Raw genomic sequence first — 24,392 nt, forward strand, 5'->3', positions numbered from 1 at the left:
GAAAACATAAAAAAAACCAACCAACAGTATAACTAACTGGACACAAAGAAACTTAATATCCAGTAGCAAAGCATGACAAAGAAGCAGGAACCTTAAGACTTCTTTTGCCTATGTGTTATAGGCACAGTGGCTAGTAGTTGTTCTTTTTAGAGTAAGAAGTTTAACGAGCTTAGAGGTAGATTTTAGAGTCTTAGTCTTTACAGTTCTGGGTGTCACCTTAAGAAAAAGTATGGCTAGAACTGTCTCAGCCGGATTGCAAAATGGGTAGCAAGGAAGAAATGTTAGTGACAGCTGTGTTGTTATTCTGATCTCTGTTTTCTGAAACAATTGGCAGCAGAGCAGCTTCCCTCCTCCCTGTACCCAGCAGTACGGGCTTCCCCATCAGTGGCTGCTTTATATATGTATATGTTATAAATAATATATATATTGTTTGTCTTCTGACTTTTTGGAGTCCTCTTTGGCTACCTCTGCCCTCTTCTACCTCATTCCCATCAGCCAGAAGCCATTGGTTTGCCAACCCTTTGATAAACAAAGACTGAGTTTGTTTTTCTGAGTTCTCAACAATTTTGTCTACACTTAATTCTTGGCCTCCCTACAAAAAGAATGATATATTTGGCTCCTACCATCAGAATATAAGAACTGACATAATACAAACGTTGAAAGAAAGAAGCTTCGTTCTGTTTAAGCAGACTGACTTCCTCTTATCTGAAAGAAATGTGGTGTAGATTATTGCAAGTATCCAATTTATTCATGAATTCACAGAACGTAATTTGTATTTGGTTATGGGAAGAAAGAATGAAAACAAGAGCACCTGAAAAATGAAGAGAGAAATAATGCAACTAGACTCAGAAGATGATTTAATCTTCTCTCATTTGAACTCTGGAGGATTCATTAGTGGATTTATTCATAGATTAAATCACATATTCGTCATAAAAATGATTTGTTCAGCTTTGCTGAAAAAAACTCACATTACTCCAGGGCTTAGAACTCATATTGCACTTATTGGCCTGCAGCACATTTTAATGCTGTGTTTCAGTTCCTTGTGAAGTAATAGTTTTCACGCTACCTCTTCACTCAGAGGTGAAAACAGCCTCTGTAGATTTTAACATTTCCTTTTCTGTGGGCTGCTGGGACTTATCTAATGCAGAAAGAACTCAACAGAACCTGCAGAGGGAAAGATTTTATTAATAAAGATTCATGGGCTTATAGGGTAATTCAGGTTGAATGAGGACTTGGAAGGTTTCTAGTCCAGTCTTCTGCTTAAAGCAGTCAGCACTGACATCAGAATGAGTCACGCAGAGCTTTACCCACTTGGGTCTTGAAGACTTTCAAGGATAGAGACTGCACAGTCTCTGTAATTAAATCTCATGGTGGAAAGTAGTCCATTTCTTTTAGAAGAATCTATCATGGTAAGATTCTCAACAACCCCAAACCCAGTTAGCTCTGAAGTTTAACTTGAAGGACTCAGGCTGGAGTGGAAATATATAAATAAATTGAATGAGTGAATTACTGCAAAATGGATAACTTGTATACATATTATACAATATATTTTAGACAAAGTTAAGCCAAGAAGGTTGAAGATGACTGGGGCACTGCTGACTAAATCACGTAGGGATTGCTTTAATGTGAAATTTGGAAAGTGTAAGAGCACCTTAGGGAATGAGAAGAGCTGTCTATGTATCTATATCTAGAGTGACACACCCCATTAGAAATTCTTTTGTTATGGGAAAGTTTAACTTTTCAGATTTAATGTGGTAATAATGTTAGAGGAACATCCAGATGCAGGTCTCAGCTGAGGCTGTATGAAAGCATTCAGTCTTTCCACTCAGACTTAGGTCTATGATTTATGGTCCTCAAAACTACACCTATGAAAACGCCATGAGAAGTAATACCTGGAGATGATTTTTTTTTTGGCTGATTTTTTTTTATTGCATATAGAATATATTTTTTTAAGTCCATAAACTATGTTAAGAAGTAGTATCTGAACCTGATCATTTTAGTTACTACTTTTTACATTAGATCCAAAATAATATCTTTAGTAGTAGCTATTATTGCTTAGCGAAGAGGGAGGCTAGATTTTTAATACTGCACTTTTTTTTTTTTTTATCATGTTAATAGAACTGGGAAGTAATTAGACTGCTGCTGGCAATCTTGTTTTATTCCACATGGTGTCATCACATGGCAGGAATAATTTTAATGAATTTGAAGTGTGCTGATAAAATTGGTTTCAGGATGTAACAGAAATACAACCAAGTACGTGAAAAACTTTTCCCTCTGTGCTGCTAAAATAGTTCTATCTGAGAGGTGCTAAGAGACTGTTAGCACTTACTTGCAGACTGCATTTATGTTCATCACTATTTTTTTCCAGAATCCTTAATTGTATTGCACCACCTCTACTGAATATTAGATCAGATTGACTTGAAAGAAATAATTACCATGAGCTTTGTGATGAACTCTCCTCATTGGTATGGTGTCATTGTATTCCACTCACCAGAAAGATAGCAGGATTGTAATTAAGAAGTGAAGCATCTTGCTGTATTTTATAGCTGTCAATTGGTATGAGAAAAACTCTTTTATGAGTCATCCTTCAGTAACTTACCCCAGATCCCTTTTGAGATAATACATAGCAAAGCTTGTCTCTGAGGGTGCATTTCTATCTCTTTAATTATTTTTATCTGTATATTAGTATTTCATTTAAAAAAATATTATAAATATGAGGATCTGGGAGTCTAAATTCAGATTGGCTGCTGCTTATGCAGAATAGTAACCCCCTTAGCTCAGGCCAAGAGTAGTCAGTGTGGCAAGAACAGCACAGAATTGCTCTGTTACATTGAGAATTTACCACCACACACATTGGAGTGAGTGTGGTCAGTTCTTGACTGAAATATTACAGAATTTTTCTCACTACTTGCAGAGAGCTGAAACAAATAATACCAAATTTAAGACAAAATTAAAGATGAATCCATGCTTAGGAGACTATTGTGATATTTCTGCAGATACAAATGAATTGAGTAGTTGGATTTTCTTTTCTTTGGAAAAAGACAAGAAGGGGGAAAAAAAACAACTGAGGTGTCCTCTGTACGTTGTGAAATTTAGTTCCACTGATGTTCTCTTTGTGTTTGCTCTGAGTGCACGTATCCAGGACTGGTGTTATTCAAAGTGGGTATTTATAGAGTTGCATAAATATACATGGGCTGTATGTGGGTTGTTGTACTGGTACCATAATGAGTTGTAGTACTGTGTTCAGAAAAAGGAAATTGTCAGGTTGTAGCATGCCCATAATCAAGCTTTATCTTGGAGATGTGGGTTTAGATGTTAGTAGTGGAAGTAGGACTAGGAGCAATCAAAGCTCAAAAGCCAGACAAATTGTTTTAAAGTGCAGGTTGTTTCATTCTGAATTCCTGAGGCAGTAGTATGAGTGATTTAACAGTTTCATCTGTGACAATGTTAGATTGAAAACCTGACAAAATTGATGAATTCATTCTTTAATACAATGAATTATACTTTATGTTGTCATCTGGCTTTTCATATAGAAATACTGCATCAGAAGCACATTGAGAAGTATGTTCTGTAGATCATCATCAGCTTCAGAAAGTCTTGGTAGTTTCACTATTAAAACTGTAATATTAAATACTTTCTATTGACTACTTAGTGATATGATTTTGATTATTCTTACATTCCCAGTGCACTAAGACGTTTCAGATGTCTTCACCTTGTCCTTTCTGAGTCAGTCTGTTGTTCATTATGCTGCATTCTGGAAGATTCTAGAAAGCTCATTGTCTATGAAAATCCATTTATGTTTTACCAATGTTGTAAAATGCTTTGGAAATTAACAAGCTAGTAGGAAAGTTTGTTGTGTAATGGCTTGAGAAGAGCAAGGTTACAATCTATTTTTCTTATTATGCAGGATAGTTAAACTTCAGATTAATTTTTGGAAGCTTCTTATTTGGTTGTATTTATTATGATTTGCAGTTTAGGTAGAAATTATTCCTCTGCCAAAAGAAGTTAAAATAAAACACTGGTTCTGGTGGTTTTGCAGGTAAATTGATACACTCCAGAGGACAAGATACATGTATTTTTGCAGCTAAAGCACTATGTCATTACTCATAAATTTTGCATGGCAGTGGATTCAAAAAGCCAGCATGTAAAGGAGAAGCTAGGCTTGAATGAATGCTGAGTCGAGCCTCAGACTGTATTTCTGCTGTTTAATACTCTTGCCACTGTTATAATGTACTTTTTCTTATTTCTTTTATCTATTTCCAGCTAAGTATGTATAGGGGAGTTTTTTCTGATACAGTAAAACTTATCTAGGAAATAACAAGCAGGTCAAGATCACTGATGTTAATTATTTGTCTGCTGGCATAAGCAAAGACACAAAATTGCAGTTAGGATTGTGTGGTGGAAGAGTTTACAAAGAAAGCACAAGGAGTCCAATGTAAGTGCCAGCCTGGGTGCTGCCAAGCCCTTAGGAAGTTTGTTGGTCAAAATAAAGTAATCATAACAGAATTGATCACAAAGGATGGTGAATTATAAACTCTCTAGGCTGTAACAGTACTAAATATTGGTATTAGTAGCCCATTCACAACAATTATTCTGTTATTTCGTTGTCTCTTAAATGTTCTGTTTGTTTGCCTTCTCTAAACTGGATTATAATCTCTGTGGGGCAGGAACAAAGCATCTAATTCTGCACCTAATGTTATGAGGTTATGTTATGATTTCTGACATTTAGGTTTGCGAGACCCCTTGATAACCTGTGAAGTGAAATTAGTGACCTAACGTGCTGAATCTTTTAATAATTTCCCTTAAAAACTTTTTTTCCTTGGAGATTTGGTGAGGATACAGAGGTTTAAGTTCTGTTGTGCTACTGTTCAGTTTTACCAAACATTTACTCTGGCTCATAAAGAGAGTGAAGTTCCCTTGATTATTTCTAGTGCCAGATCTTAGCAAAACACAGAAACAGACTGAGAGAAACAGACCTCTAGGGGAATGTGTGGTGGTAAATCATCAGGAGCAGAAGAGGCACGGCCTTCTTCCCCATTCTCAGACTGAAACATCTGTCCTGTCTTTTCACACACAGACTGGATTTTAAGATCTGGAAAGGACTGGGATGTTTCTTTTCATTCTGTTCTTTAGTTCCAGCCTTTGTCTTTACATATGTAACATTTTTTTTTACTATTAGAATTTTGCTGTTATGCATCATCTGGAGTTATCAGCTCTCTCTCTTCTATGTTCTTAACTTTTTTTTTTCTATGTATTTTTTTCGTCTAGAGCCTGCGTTATCTTGGGTGTCATATTCCTCCTATCATCTATATGTATTGTGATCAAAGCAATCCACGATCTTGCAAAGAAGGTTCTTCCAGAAGTGGTAAGGCAATTCATGTTCTTTGAAATTTTCACTTTATCCTTCACAGTACCAGTGAGACAGAGAAAGGCCAATGTCCCCTAAATTTTAAAGGTTTTTATAGGCTTGACTCCACCTTTTCTTCCCTATGCTTACATCTGCAGGCCAGATCTTTCTCAGCACATTCATTTAAACCTTTTGTACAGGACTACCGATGTTCACTTAAATTGAGGCAGTCTTTCTGGGCTTAATGGAAGTAGTGGAATTTTGATAGGAGAATCCTTCCAAAGTTTAGTGCTGTTTGAGTATTTTATTTTTAATTTGGAAAAAAGCTTTTCTTTTCCTCAGCCTCCAATCCCAAAACCACATACAAATAGCAAGAACAAAAGAGGTGAAGGGAGAGTGCTGGGTGAAACAGCTGGCTTTTCAACCAGCTCACCGTAGAATATCACAAAGGGTTTTTCTCCTGTTCTTTGCTTTGTTTTGGTTATGAAAGCCAGTCCCTACCTGACCTACAGAGCAGCTTTCCCCAACAGCCTTTATCTCAGGTCTGCTCTGTCCTGTCCTCCTTGCTTTGTTCCAGTAGCAGTTATTAACCTCCCTGAGCTCTATTCAACCAAATCAGCTGCTCACTGGAAGAGCCATTTTGCAGTGGTTCCACTTCCAGAAGACCCTTCCTAAAGTGCCCCCAAAACGTTAGGCTTAGATTTAGTTATTGTATATACTACCTGACCCAGCTGTTTCGCATTCAGCCTTGAAGTATGGTCTATTTGTAAATGTGTGCAGACTTTTACATCAGGTCTTTCATACGTGTATTACTCCTCACATTTAATTGCAGAGAAACCTCAACTCCTTACTTATGTCCAAGTGCAGATGGCCTGCTGGGTGCTGTGCTGTCATGGAAACTTTTGAGAAATTGGCCAACAACAGAACATGGTTATCAGTCGCGTAGTGAAATTTGAACAACCACAAGTAGCATAGAGAAAGCCTGTGAGTGAAGGCATTATTCAATTGAAGCCAAATGCATTGTATGGCTGCAAGTGATTCCTGTTCTCTCTGCATTTCACTTTTCCTCTTTTCCACTCTTCATAATTTACTGCCTCCTCAGTTTTACCAGTGTAAACAGCACATGTAGTTACTCCCCAGCCTGGTTCTGTCAAAATGATCGAGGTTAACTTGAACGCTTTTAGTAGTCATTGCTCCAACTCAACCAAAACATTGTGACAGAACTGGGTTAGGGAACGAGCGTGGATGTCTGTGTGCCAGCAAAGTAGAAGGAAATCCTGGTAAAGGTGGGGGAAGACCCTTCACTGATGGTTAGCTAACAGTCAACCTCGTAACTTAGCTATACCCAAGTAGTGCATCTGGCAGCAGCTTGACTCATATTGAGTGAGAAAATGAAATCTAGGTATAAGAAGCAGAAGTAAGTTAAGAAGGCTTGATGGTAGCATAGGTCAGGTTAATTTGGATGACTCAGCCTAATTCACTGGGGGGTTAATAGAAGTCCTAGTATTTTCAGCAGTAGGAACAAAACTTTAGAAGGTATGGCGTCTTCCATCATTACAAATACCATCTGGAGGTGAGTACTCTGTTTCTTATGTGGAAAGAAAAGTCTCCAAGAAATGCTGTCATTTCTCATAGTTTAACTTGCAATTTTTGAAATCTATGTGAAACAGGAATAAAGTTTGAAATCTACAGAAAAATGTCCTTGAAGAGCAGGTCCCACTATGTTTCAAGTGTCCTGTAGGAATCATTTGCACTGATCCCTTCTGTGACAAACTACCTCTGATTCAGACTTTGGTGGCCTAAAAACTGTATTGAGAAGGTGGATTCGACCCAGTCGGAGGATAAATATTTTGTTCCTGTGCTATCAGGCTGTCTGACTCAGGAATATCAATTGTTGGAAAGACATGTCTGGCAGGGCACAAACTAGTGGCAGAGTGAATGCCACATGCGCACAGAAAGGGTTTTTCATACCTTCTGATTTTGCCTGGAAAGTTGGTTGGAACAAGGGATGAAAAAAGCATGATGTTTCTGTCCTTTGTTAAATGACATGGCAAGGATTCTCTTCTGAGTCTTTCAGTACCTCTCACCATGTGAAATTGATTCAGGTAAGGGTGTCATGACAGTTGAAAGATCTCTTTAAACTAAGGATAACTGGCAGAAAAAGACAACTGAGAGAACAGCATTATAGCAAAGATATTACTGTGAGGTACTAAATGAGTAATAGCCAGTGAGGTATTAAAAGTAAAGCTTACTGTATTACTAAATACTCGAGGAAAAGAATGTTGTTCCATAGATCCCTGTTCTTTTGCTTTAGCTGTGCCCGAATCTGATGATGACTTTCTACTTGTGTAATGCTCCCTTAGCATTTCTCAGTGCTCTGTGTCTCAGTAGAAATCTTTCTTCTTCACAGTTCTTTGCGTATTTGTTGGTCAGAGATGCTTTTAGCTAACCTGCATCCGCTTAGGCAATGCCATTAGCTTAGAAGAGCAGAAATCTGCTCAAATGCAATCAGTCAGGGCATAAGTTTCTGCTTCTACTCTTTTATCTAGAGCAGCAGGGACACCAAACTCATACAAAACAAGCATGAAGAGCTCCTTGATGGAATAAGATGACGAAGGTTACAGTGTCTCACATATGAGTCATTATTGCATGATGCTTTCGTATAGTTTGTCTGAAATAGCCTTTCTTGAAGCAAAGGTCATTAAAGGTGTGGGTACTTTTCAAAGAGTTGTGTGAAATTTTAAATGTGCGACTTTAGTCTGATGGGATGTTGTGGTTAAACCTCCACTGGAAAATCTCGGTATTCAGATGCTGATCACAGAACTAATATTGTCAGTCTTTCATTAAGACAGAAATTGTTTTGTGAGTGTTGCTCTAATAGTTGTGTGGGATTCAAGACGTACAAGAATGTACAAGTTTAGGAGAAAATGGCATGCAATGTGGACGGATTAAATATAGCAAATGGAGGAGAACAACCAATCAGGTATCCATTAATGGGTTGTAGCATGCTAAAATTAAAAACCTAAAAATATAGTTAATGACTTTGGAATCATCCTGGATCACTTATACAAAGTTTGTTGTATTTCTTGTAGTATATAAGATACAGTGTTTAATGTGTGTTGGTTTTTACTATTCGTGTAATGAGAAAGATTTTCCCTTACAAAGAAGTTGAGATCTTTAAGACAGAGATTCTGTTGTCCTTTAAGTGGATGAATCATGGTCAACTGGCTTTCATGAAAATACTGCTAACAAGAAAGGATATCACTTTCTGGTTTCGGTATCAGCAATATCTCATGACTCTGTAGTTGTGCTCTGTGGGAAGAAATACTCCCTTTTGTGGTTTTACTGTTTTCTGGTTTCTGAAAATAGTAGATTTTCAAAGGATTTCATTCGTTGCCTCCATAATTCCCATATTGGAAGAGGTTCTTAATCATTGTTTCCCGGTTAATCACCTCCATCCCATCATAAATTTACCTCCATATGTCCCACTTTTCTGACAGCAGGAGAACTTTTTCTGTTTCATCATTTCTCTTATGGGAGATATTCATTATCTTCAGTCATCACTGGCTTCCTTTGTAACTTCCTTTTCAGTTTTGTCTCCATTTTCAGCTGGTGAAACTCAAAGAGCCCATATGACTGAAGGTATAAGAGACACCAGAAATTGACACTTTATTTTTCCAAATTACTGTTGAGCAGTAAATTGATATTTCTGCAGAACTTTAAGCTGTAATTTCTATATCCTGCAGTTAGTTGCCTGTCAGGAATTGTCACTATGAGGTAGACTTACAATTTTCCCTGTGCATATTCTGTTATATAATAATTAAAAAGAAGCCTGCTCTAAAAAATGGCATTCTGTGTCAGGAGAGTTGGCCAGTGAATTAATTATTCACATACAATAGCATAATTAATGTAAGAATTTAATTCTATATTGGGAAAAAGTTTCTTTTTAAATAAATGAGGCATGTATTAATCCCCAAGGTTTGAAATACAATCCCTTCTGTGAACATTTTCAGTATTTGTGATACAGAGCATTGCTCTATATCTGTAAAAGTGTGAAACCAAAAATATAGGCCAGTTTTTGGCGCTTTAGAAATGATTTATATTGAGCACCAGTGGACACAGTCAGGTTAACCAGGCAGGTCCTGCTTTTCAGAAAGCCATGCTACACCTGATTGCCTGATTGTCCCGTATGGGCCATGAGATGACTGAAGGTCATCCATGAGATGGTACTGAAGGTCAGACTGGCAAGCCTGTAATTCTTTGGGTCATCCTTCTTGCCTTTCTTGTACACCCGAGTCAGATTTGGTAACTGACAGTCAGCTGTGACCTTCCCAGTTAGCCTGGACTGTGAATGAAGACGAATCTGTTCTGTATGGTCTGTAGAGAATCCAGCTGACATCTCAACTTGCCTGGAGTTTGCAGAGATGCTTCATTTACTTTTGGAGACAGATTTGTGTGGGTGTCTATGTAGACACAGTTTCTGCATGCATCAACACTTAAGTTATTTCTCTACCAGGCTGTGACCTCCTTTCTCATTTATCTGAAAATGTTTTTAAGAAAAGCATTCATATTTTATGAATTTAGAGATGTAGTGACACACCTCCAAATTCATTCTCTCCTGTTGTTATCACATAGCTTGGATGCTTGTGTTTTTGTTCTAGATTTATTGGTGAAAAGAAACCAAGTAAGTGTAGGTGTGCTGTATGGAGGTCTGGGTAGTGCCCTCTGTATAACTTAAGTGTGCATTGTTGCATTGGGCTTTCTCTGCATGATTGTGAATCTGTTTGGAGGAAGGAGCAGCTATGACAATTTTCACTTGGAAAGCACAGAAAAGTCACAAAATACTTGGTTATTTTTTCTAACAAGGCGGAGGGACGTACCATTACAGTTACAAATTCCACTTCTCTTTTTATTTCTTATGTGGCTGTGATTCTTTATTTTTGTCCGACCTGTTCCAGCATGACGTGACACAGTTATTATTTCAGTGATAAACTCCTGGCCCCTAGGGACAAATTTTGTCACTCACCAGTTCTTAGCCCCACCTTCTTCTCCCCCCCCGTTCTTTGTTCCTGAAGCACTTGCTGGAACTGCTCGAAGTCGGCCAGCTGCTCTTCTTTCCAGGGTATTTGGAATTAAATTTTCTGACAATTTTAGCTGTTCTTCATTACGTCTGACTTAGGAAGTTAATCAACATTTGGCACTGGGAATATAAACCTTCACTGTGTTTACCCTTTCACTTAATTTTAAATGAATAATTCTCAGATCACGTAATTTCAGTTGTTATTTTTTTTTTCTACAGTGTTGAGTATTGAACCTAAAATAGAATCACTTCTTTGTGGATCGGAAGTGATTTACTTTTTAATTTATTTTTCTAGCTACCAGATTCAGAATATTTTCCCTACTGTTACTCACAGCATTTGTTCTCCAGCCCATGTTGGATGCAATAAGACAATTCCCATTGGAATAGGAATTTCCATTCCTTTATTGTTGTTTCAGAGAGCTGTATCCGTAGCCAGTACCAACCCTGCAGACTTGGTGCATATATTTAGTGATACACCATAATGTTGATGACATTATGCTGTGATTTCTATATTTAAAACTCACATTAAGCATAGTTTTCAAGCATTGCTTTCTGTTTAGATTTGCTGGTGTTGGCATTTGACAGCTCTCCAATAAAAATTCTTTTTTTTCCTCTTTTTACCTTCTCCATGTCAATCACAATATATTCTTGAATAATACATACAAAATGGTATATTTCAGTTTGACTGTTGCCACCAAAGATTTACAAGCATTTTCTATTTCAGAAGGCTAAAACCAGCCCAAACCAGCAACTCTGAGAGTGACTGTTTTAATTTCACCTGGGGTTGTAAATCAATACCTATTTACTATTCAGTTACTGCTTATGTTTCCCTAGATAGTAGTGTAACACGTAATGTCAATGCAGTTTGGCATTTGTCCTCATTAGTATGGCAAAGGACACTTTTTTGCAAGGGTAAGCAAGCATCACGCCATATTTCTGACATTTCCTTCAGAACAAAGAAGGAAAATGTAATCAATTTGTATACAAAAGACGTGATGCACATCTGATGTGGCGCCTCTGATGCTTTTATAAATGAAATCCCTTGTAAGATTAGGCTGCTTGTAGTTCTATCACATATTATTGGTTGTTGAATGGAAGCTAGGAGTGGCCCAGTGTAGCTTTTTGAGCTCTAGTTTATTTGCTAATTCAATCATTTATAATAAATATGTAACATATTTAACATCAACAGTTGAATTAGAGGTCGGTAGCAATATAGGGAATACTGCTTGTGACTGATGTTCCTGGTATGTCCTTTTACGTACTTCTCTTTGTTTTCTATCATATATGCATATCATTTCTTGCATACCTTTTAAATCAAATGACTGGACGTATTACAGTTTAGAATCCTGTTTTATCATGATCACAGTGATATTTCATATGGTTTGATGCTTTGTTATTTGGCACTAAAACACACGTGTTGTTTCAGATTGGCGAGAATGTTGCTGATATGAAAACCACTTGAAATACAGTTGATCACTTTTCCTCAGCTCTGGCTTACAGGTTGTTTGAAGTGATTCATGACAAGTCTTGCTTCCAGGTCTTAGCATGGTGATAGGAATGATCTGCTAGCCATGTTTGGGATTACGTGGTACAGATTGCTGGTCACACCTTGGGTAATGCCCTTCACAGCCCCTGCACCCTGTGAGCAACTCTTACCTTGCTGTCATTATTTACTTCTTGAAATGCTCTGCTCTGTGGAGCTGCTTTGTCGCAGTGCTTCAGCACTCAATGTGCAGGTTTAAACATTCATAACAAATTTATTTTGGTGCTAATAATAGGTCTTTATATCTCTGTGTGAAGTTTGCTGCCTGAGTCAGGCACGGGGCTGTCGGTTTGTTTTCTGACAGTGCAAAGCAATTAAAACCCTCATCCCTTTTGAAGTCAGCTGGCGAGATGGACCCTCCAGCTTCCCAGAAGCTGCCTCTAGACTGATTACATAAACTACTCATTACTTGTGAGAAAGCGGGATAGAAATTTAGAGGCTGTGTCTGTATAAACACCATCCTTCAGGGGAAGAGCAGGGGAACCTGTCCTTTCTGGTTAACTTTGGTAGCAGTGTTGGATGGGTGAGGTGAGGGGGAGCTGCTGAAGTGCTGCAGGAGCAGGCTGCTGCTGTGGGGATGTGAGACAGGTGGTGAGGAGCAGAGAGGGGCAGAATCGGTATTTAACACCACAAAGCTGGCTCGGTTTGGCCCAGTCACAACATCGCTTCTGCCAACAGCAGCTACAGCGTTCCAGAAATACAGCCCTCCCTCCTGAGCCAAGATGCCTCGTTTTATTTTAAACCTGAGCAAGGCTCAGCAGAGAAGAGGTACAGCACCACAACACACAGCCTTCTATGGGTGGGGGGAGAGGGGAATGGGATGGAGGAGCGGTACCAGCAGCTCCCAGCTGTGACTGGGTCACAGAAAGTTAAGGAGAGTGGAAGGAAAGCTGCAGCTGTGTGAGGAGAGGCAGCAGCTGACTTTGGGGCAGAGTACAGGAGGGCCAGAGAGGAGAATCATGCATACAGATTTTAACCTTAATTTTACATGTGTTGTTACCACCGATTATGAACACTGATGATTCCTTCTTCCTCCAATACCAGTAAATACCTTTTCGCTCAACACTGTAAGCTGAAGGTGAAGTGAGAACATTTCTGTATCCCCAGAGTGGAAATGAATATAAAGTATGGTAAATGTAGGATGGAGGGGAAAAAATAATTGTTAGAAATAATATAGCTTGAAAGTAGAGCAAAGTCTTAAAGTCAGAATTAGTAAGACTTTATAGGAAGATGCTGGCAGCACAGATCAGCTAAAATCTAGTTACTAGCCTGAGAATTGTGTTAAAGCACCTACCAAGCCAAGTGCTGAACCATCCCCTGCAGCTTTTTTTAGTTTCTACAATAGATTTGGAAAGATCAAAGTCTCAGCACCATCAATAGATTTTCCTTAAGCCATAAGATGACTGCTCTTGGTGAGATCTTTGAAAGCAGGGACTAAAGAATTATTGCATGTTTTTTAAGGCCTCTTCTCGTTTGCACCAGTGGGGATGATGCATTGGGATGAAGTGCAGGAAAGCTGCTTGCTGACCACGGTTATTCCCTTCCTGGGACCCAAGAAAGCGTCATAGGAAAGCTTGCTTTTGGGACACTGTCAGAGGGTAAAATGCTGTGTAACGAGATGGTCGTTCAGGCTGAGCACCAGCTTTGTGCAAACTGTTGTTTTATACAGGAAGCCATCTAGTAAGATACGTGTGTCCATTCATTCAGATTTCTTGTAAGGTTGTAATAGTGTAATGAGTGAATATGATCAAAAGCAATGGAAAAGGAAAGAGCTTTGTTTACAATGCTGAGAATCTTTTATCATATGGAAATGATCAGAATTTAAATTTTTATCATCTGTCACAATGTGCTGCTGCTGCTTTAATTAAAATAATGCCATGAATACATACAGTGAGTCTGGCAAGATGTGCTTCGTGCTGTTAATGACCATCAGATGCTAAGGGAAAGGGACACAGAGGGGGCACGGTGGAGGGAAGATCCTGAGGGAGACAGTGCCAGATGGCTGGGCTTATTTTATTAATTTAGCTCTATTCTGGCTTCTTGTCTTCCTTTCTCCCAAGGATGGGTTAGTTCAGTGGCAGTCACTTCACATCACAGCATGATGTGTTTAACTCTTGCAGCCCCACAGCACTGCAGCAGCAAGGGAAGCGCACCAGCCCTGTGTCCCCTTGCTCCATAGCTCTGAGGATCAGTTGGTCAGCGTTGTTCCTTCCAGCAGTCACATCCTCCACAACCCTCTGCTACATGGCCTATCAACAGCACCAGCTGCTGTTCCTAAACCACTTCCAGCCTCTCTCCCTGTATGTGCGCCCCAAGGAGCATTTCCAGCAGCTCGTTGCCCTGTTGCAAAACCTTCTTGCTGGATGCTTCTTCCAGCTCCCAGGAAGCCAGGGCTTCCAGAAAGCACAGGGAAGGCTCAGGAGTCAAAGTAGGTGATAGTTTTTGTTACACTTCGGGTTTGTCTCCTCGCCTGGTACTGCAGTGTCGGCCGCCTCCGTGTGGCTGTTGTGTGGAACTGCTCTGAAATGGTGATCGCATGGTTCCAAACTGCCTGAATTCACCCCAAAATGTCTATGGTATGTGCTGTGACAAGGGAAAAAATATTTAGTGAAGTGTTAGCTGAGATTAGATTAAAATCTGAAGACCAGTGAGAGTTTGTCAGACTACCAAGATTAAATCTTGGGGCACTGTAAATGTACTCGGCTGACAGCAAGCAAACTTTACTGGACACAATTGCTTGAGTACATTCCAGTCATTTGGGTAGAATACTTTTATCAGTGTTTGTTAACCTGCTGTTACCCAGTTGCCTTAGTTCTGTTTTCTATCTGCTTGTGTTTCATGCTCTTTCCCTCAGCACGTTTTGCCATAATATTCAATACTGTACCAGGACCAGAAGGAGTGGGCTCTTGGCAGACATAGAAACCTGTAGTAAATGGGAGGCTGCGGGGATGTGAGCACATCACACCAATATCTTCCTAAGCAGATTTTCACAACCCTCTTATCATTTCTTTGTGCCTTGAGTTGCTGCTAAACTAATGGAAATAGATGGAGCTGATGATGAATCATGACAATGTTTATTATAAGTGGGGGGTTTTGCCAGGCTATTTTAATCAGTAACAAGGTCCCAGTGGCACCGGCCCACTTAGACCTGCAGATAAAAATATTCTTGCTAGTTCCTTTATTTGTACTGATGTTACAACAGCTTAAATTAAAGCTTGTTTTAGGAGCAATATAATTAATCTGTTTTGGAAGCATTGTGGTTAGATTGCAGAAGAAACACAGGGACTGCTGTTGGGTGCTTGATTGCAGCAGCTGTGTTTCAGCAGTTTCCTTGTATCCCACCTGTTAGAACCAGAAAGATTTACACAGTGAAAGGGCAATACAGGAGTGTAATAGCAAAGGGACCAGTGCGAATGGAATTGTGTTACAAAGGAAGAGTCTTCGCCCATCTCTGAAGAGACAGACTCACAGGAAAGACTCCACAAGGGAGGAATCTCCAACCAGAGATCCCTTAGAGATCCTTCCCTTCCCTTAAGAGAAGGGAAACTCTCTTCCCTTCCCTTTAAACTTCCCTTCCCTTCCCTTTAAAGCTCTTAAGGCTGTTGCTTAGACCAGACTTTAGAAAGAATAGTGAATTATTATTTCTCCCCCACAGAAAAATCAACAAAGGTCTGATGAGTGAGATCTCAATCCTTCACCCTGCATGCAGACTTCCTTACTGATTGCATTAGACATTAGGTTACTGGGCAGCCCGCAGTCAGCCCAGCAGGTAGATCATCTCCCGAATCTCAGGAGTTTGAGTCTACTCAAAATGTGTTGCTTGGAACCATCATTAATTACATTTGCAAGAGCAATTACTGGTAGTCGTATAAGCAAAATAATCACCAGCTGTCTGAATGTCATAACCTAGGAGGTATTTTCCTCAGGTTGTATTCTTCAGTGGCACAAATAATTGCGTACTAATTATTAATTTTTGTCAATTATGCTGCACAGGGCCAGTAAATATACTAATGTCTGACATCTTTTCTTTCAGGATGACTTTCTGTATAGTGTCTCTGTTTTAAGCGGCATCCTCTGCACTGTTTTGGCAGTAATCAAGTTTATGCTGGGCAAGGTCCTTACAAGCAGAGCGCTGATAACTGATGGTGAGTGTGAAAACAAACCTGTTGCACTTGCAGATTCTCTCAGGACTGTGGTAGACCCAGAGATACAAGCGATCCCCTGCACGTTAAGGAAACTCAGGTTTCAGGTTACTCTTGGGTTGCATTTAATTATCTTAAGTTATTTAAACCTACTTAATTTTTTGTGTGATGGATAGGAACACATACATTTTATATTGCCACACATACAAATACTTTGTGATTATTTATGTATTAAATATAAAATAAGCAAAAAAAAGAATCAAAACAGCAGTGCAGAATAGAACTGAGCTACTGCCTCTGTGTATGTGTATCTGCAATAGACGTCATTGTTTCTATTGCTTAGTACAGGTTCCCCTTGACATTTTGAATCAAAAGTATCTCCAGTCTGCAAAATGGATTCTGGAAAGGATCCTGGGAGCTGCAGACCAGTGAGTCTGCCTTATTTTGCTGTCAGAGTGCAAGCAGGGCATGTTTGCTAGGCAGATTAACCTGCACTCTAAAAGAAATGTGTGGCTTGTTTTTTAAACAGTCGGCTTTTTCAGACAAAATATTAGATGAAAAATTCCTGAATAATTCTAGCTTTGAGTTTGTCTCCTGTGTGACACAGAAATTGCTTCCCTCCTAATTACATCCTTGAGCTAATTATATTGCGACTGAACTGGAGCTTGCTCATTCTTTGATTAAAGAAATTAGGGCATAAGGTATACAATTACCTTGTTCTGCTTATTACCTCTATTTTCTTCCCTCTAGGACTATTTTAGAAAACGTAGGAGGCTGGTATTACCACGTCTGGTTAAATATCTTCCTTCATAAAAAAACATTCATGTATATACTTAGTTTATTAACAACCAGGAGGAGACGGTATGATTCAATACCCGGGACAGATTTAGCACTCCCCTGCAAATCTTTTTTGAGTGCTTTCAGTTTCCTACTAACTTACCTCCTGTGATCACTGGCTGCAGACCAACAAACTGTTTGGAGTAACTCAAGCTTTTCATTCTGAAAAACAGATGTATTTTTTCTCTCATGCATGCCAATACTTGATGTTGTTTTTTCTTTTGTTTGTTTGTTTTTTAAGAGTAGGGCTTTGCAACAGTAGATTTTTAAAGCCTAAAGGTATTAATCCTTATGAAGCAAAACATCACTTGTACAGTTCATTTACAATGTAAGTATCTTAAAGGACAAATGCAGTGATGAGACAGACAGGCAGTGCCAGCCAGTATTGCTGTAGGTTTTAGACTCCCGTTTCCTTCCCAGATTTAGCCACCTGTTTTTTCCCGAGCTTATGCATAGAACGTGGTGTCTGGATTCATACCTGCAGCTGCTACGTGATTTCCTGCCACACCAACAAAGAAAGGTTTGCCTGAATGACAGTCAGGAAAAGAGGCCAGTTTCCTTTTTAAGTAGCTTTTAGATCATTTGGAAACATCAGCCAATAATGACAAGAAAATGTCTTATTATTTCCTGCCTTTTGGACACCATGCTAATGGAATCTGGCTTAAGCCGGTGCATGGAACTAACACTGGTTCAAACTACTGAATTAATTAATACTTAATATATTATACACACAATATATATGTTTCATTCTCAGTAGAAGTAGTATGTTATATTTCTTGGTATTACAAACAGATGAAGCACTAACAGAGTGGTTTAGATGCTGGTTTAGATATACTGGTATAATTTTTCCAGTAATCAAGCATGTATATGCAAGATTTGTGATCCCAATGGCATTACCACAGTCACAAAAAATCCCAGATCCTTTTCTCATAGCTCTGACAGCCTGATCCCTCTGTATTCCCCATTATGTCTTGGCAGACTTGGCAGACATGGAGACTTGGCTGACTAGAGCTGACTTGACACAAAATATTGGCTATTTCAAGTTAAGTTAGACTTTTTCCTTTGTCACCAAGGTATCTACCAAATGAATGCAGTATCGGTGGCAATTTTTGTTGTAGCACAACAGTGCTGCATTCTGGCTGACTGTGGAACAGAAAAATCAGGAAAAGGGAGTTTGGAAAGGAAAAGAACACAATCAATGACTGAAAAATAATCAGACTAACAAAGAAGAGCTGAAGGAAAAATGACACCAATCATTCTAAAAGCTCTGGAAAGATTTTGAAGGGATGATCGTAGAAAGGAACAGTTCAAAGAGAGAGAAAGAGAGGAATCTAAAATGATGTCTATACAGCTTATAAGTAATAGATATGAATCTGTTCCTGGGATTGTGGTGTGTCTTCCCTTATGCAGTCAGCAATGCATGAAGCTCTGAGCTATAGTGCCACAGACAAGAAAATAAAATATATATCTGGAATGGAGTAAAAGCCTTTTCAGTGAAAAGTTACTGTGCCCATTCTCTCTTTAATGAGCATCTTGGGCATCCTGGACTCTGGCTGACTCCTGTTCAGAGAAAGTGAGAGGCTTCAAGTCCCTTACTGATCTTGCTTTGATGTTCCAGTCAGGGCTCGCTGTGTGTGCTGCAGGAGTTATTACCTCGTGGAGATGGTCTTTGGAAGATCTGTATTCAAGGGGTACAGACAGCCAACCACTGGTCTGCAGCTCAGAGGTAGATGGTTCAGATTCATGATGATGAGCTACAAGAGGGAGAAGTGCTGTACTGGCAGAGTCGACATGGAGCAGTCCAGCATTTGAAGGATTTAGCATCAAGAGATGAAAGCTGTTTGAAACAAAGAGCAGCTAGAATTAGGATTTGGAACTCAATAAAGTCGCATGAAACATACAAGGACCAACTGAACCAAGATAGCCAGTATGAGGAAATGGATGTAAACTCTTACAGAGAGAGTGGTTAGGCCCTGTCCTTGGAGGTGTTCAAGACCAGGTTGGACGGGGCCCTGGGCAACCTGATCTATGGGGCCTCTATGGGGTCTATGGGGCCTCTATGGGGTCTCTATGGTGATCTATGGGGTCTCCTGGGCAACCTGATCTAGTAAATGTGTATGTTTGGTGGCCCTGCTAGGCAGGGGGGTTGGAACTACATGATCCTTGAGGTCCCTTCCAACCCGGGTCATTCTGTGATTCTTACATCAGAGCAGGCAAGTGACAGGGCTTAAAAGCAGTGGTCAGACACCAGATATGGCAGGTTTGATTTGTAGAACAGAAGCATTGCAGTCTGCTGGCTAATGGTGTGAGCAAATGGCACTGCTGCCTCCCTCACACAGTGAAGTGGCACACAGGACACCTCCCACAGGGATCTCCGCCCTGTCTGCAGTACTGGCACAACCACAGCTTTTCTCCATACAGGTGAACTCTTCTGATGTGACATTGTTGAGATTCGGTTCTTCCTCTTTCTTTTCTTTCTTTCCTCTTTTTTCTCTGTCTAGGCTTCAACTCTCTTGTAGGTGGAATAATGGGATTTTCCATCCTTCTTAGCGCTGAAGTCTTTAAACACAATTCTTCTGTCTGGTATCTGGATGGCAGTATAGGAGTTTTAATTGGACTTACAATATTTGCCTATGGAATCAAGTGAGTATCTCCTGCTAGTAGATATTTCAGTACATATTGCAGATGGGCTGTCTTTGTAGTGTAAAGAGCCATAGCTCTTAAATGCCTGTTTAACTCTTAAATGCCTGCTATCTCCAGTTACTGCACTTTATCAGACCAGCTGCCAACAGTGTGGCACAGTGCATGGAAATGGGCAAGAGGGTCTCACAGCAGTAGGAAAGAAGCCAGAACTTAAAAGAAATCAGAATTGATTTAGCGGGGCACTTCTTTACCTGAGTGTGGAAATACAGTAATGGAACAGTTCTGGCTTCAAAATACTCGAAAAATAACCTGGAATTTCAGGGGTGATCTTAGCTGTGATTTCTGCCCTACCTCCACCATTTAACAGCCTTTGAACTGGAAATCAGCCACCTTTTTTCAAATAATATTGTTTCTACTGAATGTTAAGATGATTTATTGGCTCAAGGCATCAGAAACAGAATAATATTGAATGAAGCTCTGCTACAGTTTCTTTTGCCTGCAAGGAATCTGAGCATTTTGCATTTCATTGCCATTTCTCTATAAGAAAAGGGGGCAATGCAGCATCTTATTCAATTGGAATTGTGACTGCTGAGAGGTGGACTTTGGATGCAGCGAGTGCTCAGCTGGAAGCTGTGTGCTTTTCTTCCCTTAACCTTGGAAAATTAACATTTTAACGGAGAATACTTTTGAAAAATCACTGCAATCATTGTTATTTGTTTCCATTGCAAAACTCGCTGTTCTGGAACACTGTGGAGGCAAAACAGTGCTGAAGTATTTCAATGTACCAAACAACCTCAGAAGCCTTTGGAGCAGCCTCTGAAGCCATGCTGCACCCATGCCATCATCTGCTTCTGCGTGGTGCCACCACCACATGCTGCCACTCTGCATAACCACTCCTGTGCTTTCCTTTGCAGGCTGCTTATTGATATGGTGCCCCGTGTACGGCAAACGCGCCACTACGAAATGTTTGAGTGAAGATCACGCCCCTCTTCTTTGTAAGGACTGTAAAACTACAGCAGTTTTGGCAGGTGGTGCCAATGGTATTTTATTGAATATGCAGTTTGTTTCCTGTGGTCCGTTTTTGTTACAAGTTTGTTTCAATGGGAAATCTCTCTGTAAAATTGGCATATGTGCACACTGCTTGCAATTCAGTGAAACAGCAGCATTTTTCTTTCAAATATGCTATTGATTCCTGTGACAATAGACAACATGCAGTTTGCAGTTTTAACCCAGCTGCCACATTGTATATTCTGGAGTGAAAGTGTTCTTAATGATGTGATAAACCTGTGGGTAAAGAAGTGCCAGTTTCAGATCTTGTTTTTTGGTTTTTTTTTAATGCCCTGGCCTGTATTTTCCTGATCACATGCTGTAACAGAAGTGCAATCCTTGCTAATCTTTGGCTGACAGAATATCCTGTTGTAAAGAGTGGACTCCAAGAGCTGTGTTGCTTTGAAACACTCACCTGGGATCTCCCTTCACCCCTTTTTAAATAGGCCCACGGAAAGAGTGGTTACAAACCTCTCTGGGTTCAGAGTGGTTCTTCATTGTAGCCCTAAACTAAGTGAAACGATACCTCTTCAACTTAAATTCTATTTTTTCTTAAGAAGACACTGCTGATTGCTTTGCATGGACCAAACAAGCACACACAGTATTACTGTACAGACCAAAGCCAAGAAGTCATGCAAGGAAAAGAAGCTGCTTGAGGAGCAGGACTCTGTTCTGTTTTACTTTACACAGGCGTGTCGGTGTGTGTGACTGTGGTTGCTCTGTAGTCTGACGATGGCACAGCAGTGGCTCAACTGGGTGGTGAGATAGAAATCTATTTATTAGATTTAGATTGTTCTGTAAAGTGTTGCTCACCTTCCATCGCACATCTTATGTATTACTTACTAGCAGGTGAAATTATTGAAGAAACTTGATGTATAAACAATAAAACTGGTATCTATTTTATACAATACCATAAGTAACATTTAAAAACTATTTCCAGAATGTACCATAGAGCAAAGTCTTCCTGTATAGCAGCCTATTAAACTGGATTCTCTGGCTATATCCATTTTCTCTTTATTTTATGTATTTCAGGTTGGCTTTCACAACACAGAGTCAGTACATTGCTTCTGTGTATCACAGGTGAATTAAAAATAGCAGACAGTCCACCGCAGAGGTTGAAATTGGACTGTGGTAAGTAGCCAAGTAGCTGGAGATCCCCATTTTTAGCTATTCTACACTAGATTATGTAAATGAGAGTAGATCTCCAATGAGACTGTTCAGTTCCTGATATAAAGCCGGGATGTTAATCGTTTACTGATGCACTGTGTTATCTACAACCATATTTCCCATCAAATGTCACACAGCAAGTTCTCAGCCAGGTTCCCCCAGGGTCCTTATTAAAGGCAAGCTCACAGTGATGCATGTAGGAAGAGACACCGAAAGGTGTCACTGACCTGACAGCATCAGTGTGAGGTGCACAGCACTGGCACAGCGGCACTTGTTGTCTCTTGAAACAGAACAGAAAAGTCTCTACTGCAAAATGAATTCTGTTCTGCTGCTATAGCTGGTTTACACATATTTTGGATTAAGTTTATATTATTGTATACAATACTTTTTTGTTACTGTTGTTACCATCAGTGTCCTGGTGCTCCTCGAACCCCGCTGTCGTTGGATGATGACAGAACCATCACACGTCACTCAGCATCAGATAGAAGCACAGCATTTGACAAGACAAAGGAGGTACCTTTATAAGCTTATTCAGCAGAAAGGTGCATCGTACAGGAATTGTCCTTGTCCTCATTAGGTGGACTTTTGAATACCGCCCTAAAATCCTTTCTCCTTGCACAAGTTCCTAATTCCTTATGCTTTTACTCAGTTCTGATATTAAAAGGCATCTCCCCGCTGATTAACTCGGTTTTGTTAAGCATCTTCAGCTCCAGAATCATAGAACCAGACCCTGAACGTATTATTCCATATTATGCATTTCTTATTTTTTGCTGGTTTTTTGAGTACTGCGTACCCTTTTCCATGTCTCTAGGGATTTTGTTGCTCTATACTCCCAGAGTCAGTCATTAAGTGACACTTAAGAACTGCCCAAAGCACTGCTCCAGGGCTGTGCACTACAACAGCATTTGTAGCACAGACCAGCACCCAGAAGAGCAGCAAGAAGGTGAATTGAGTTGTGATGAGACACCTAACTGCAGTGAGCTTGGTGGCACAAAGTCCTACTCCATGGAGAGCATGTAGGACATTAAACCAGCTCACATTTTAAAGAAGCCCATTAAAACGCTGAGTGCAGTGTGTGCACAGGGACCTTGTGGTTGTGTTCATCCAGGAAGCAAAGCTGAGGGAATCCTCTTTTCTAGAGTATGGTTGTAAGTACAGACTCCAGCTGCACAGCCCTTGAAAATGAGATATGGTTAAACAAGCTCATACTTTTCTTATCACAGTAAAATAAAGCAAATGCAGAAGCGTTTCAGTTACCATGGATGCTTCAAAGCATTTCTGGTATTAGCAGGTTAATGCAGGAAAATAAGTAAAATACTTGAAACTTCAAAGAAAGAGCAGGCAATAGTGATACACAGAAATGAGCACAAATCCAGACTTGTACTCCTTATGGCTCATTACAACTGAAAAGAAAATAAATGCCCATCCAGTTTACCAGGATGCTCTGCTCCAGCCAGGCACCCTCAAAGGTAAACTATTCAGTAGTAGCTTTCTTTATTACCTGTCTGTGGCAGCCGCTCTCTAATTATGAAATAACAAGCAGGTTCCAGCCGTGCTCACTTAAGGTGGAATTTCCAGCAGGAGGGGTAGCGTGGGAGCACTGGGAACAATCACCTTAACCTTGGTACTGCCCAACACAACATTGGTGACTGCAAACTTGTCGAACTGCCAGATGCTCTCTGTTGTGCAAAGGGCATAGAGAATGAAGTTCATACATGAAACGGCACGGAGTGCAAACTGATACTAAAGCACATCCAAACTCAGAGTTGCAAATTAATCTCTGAAAACGGCAGAGAACCTGAGCTGAGGCTTTGAATTCGTCCATGTTGTGTGCAGCAGAGAAGGAAGCTACCAATGAATGCCAGGTTTTTGAGCCCAGAAATCATCAAACTGGAACCCCTTACCGACTCAGTCCACATCTGGCCTTGTAGGTAAGCCATAAATAACCATCATTTAACCACCACCTGAAAGTGATGTTCCAGAACTGCCCTTGAAGCAAAGACCGCAGACAAACGCTTCCTCAGACAATGTCAAATTAAGCTCTCAGTACTTCTGAGCTCTCCTCACCAGTAACGATAAGACCATTTGCATTTCTGCAATCTCAGCTGCCTGGGAGCACATAAACATTTCTGGGAGCCGGAGAGGTAAGGAAGCACTGAAGCTACTGACCAAACATTATCCCTGGATATGCTGATCTGTGTGGATACCTCACCCTGGAATTGCGAGCGTTTCACTGTGCTCACAGCAATTTTAATTTCTCAGCACTGCTTTCAGGTGCTGCTGCTATGTTACATGCACTGCCATGCAGCAGTACTGTGACAAAGCACACTGCTGACATGCACTGCTCATCAGGCATCAGATCTGAGGCAGGAGGGGCACAAACTCACATTCCTCTAGGTCCAAGTTATGCAATAGGAGAGTAATTAAATAAAGCAGCAGCCAATCAAGGGACCTGTCCTGCTCCCACACCTGGGAGCCAGGTGCTTTCCCACTCCTGTCAGCCCCAGGATGAACCTGTGGGGAGGCAGTGACCAGTTCCTGCATGTTACCTGTTCCATGTCATCAGCTGCATGCTGGGGTTGACAT

General features: G+C 40.2%; 1 protein-coding gene across 10 annotated transcripts in view; it reads left to right on the top strand.

Annotated features, from left to right (window-relative positions):
* The window catches only part of TMEM163 (transmembrane protein 163), a 76,056-nt gene extending 52,106 nt beyond the window's left edge, over positions 1-23,950 (top strand). For 4 of the 10 annotated variants that reach the window (XM_085552209.1, XM_015868892.3, XM_085552208.1 and 1 more), the window contains 4 exons: positions 5,269-5,365; positions 16,004-16,115; positions 19,451-19,592; positions 20,507-21,641. In XM_085552209.1, the coding sequence (XP_085408335.1) occupies positions 5,269-5,365; positions 16,004-16,115; positions 19,451-19,592; positions 20,507-20,567 (412 nt within the window). In that variant the 3' untranslated portion in view covers positions 20,568-21,641. Of the gene's footprint in view, positions 1-5,268; positions 5,366-16,003; positions 16,116-19,450; positions 19,593-20,506; positions 21,642-21,671; positions 21,771-22,217; positions 22,490-23,737 lie in introns of those variants that run through there. The other 6 variants (XM_015868890.3, XM_085552207.1, XM_085552203.1 and 3 more) reach the window with 4 other exon arrangements.
* Positions 23,951-24,392: the final 442 nt, after the last annotated feature.

Source organism: Coturnix japonica, chromosome 7 (genome assembly GCF_054131305.1).
Source record: "Coturnix japonica strain WE chromosome 7, WE-NBRP24, whole genome shotgun sequence".
NCBI lineage: Eukaryota > Metazoa > Chordata > Aves > Galliformes > Phasianidae > Coturnix > Coturnix japonica.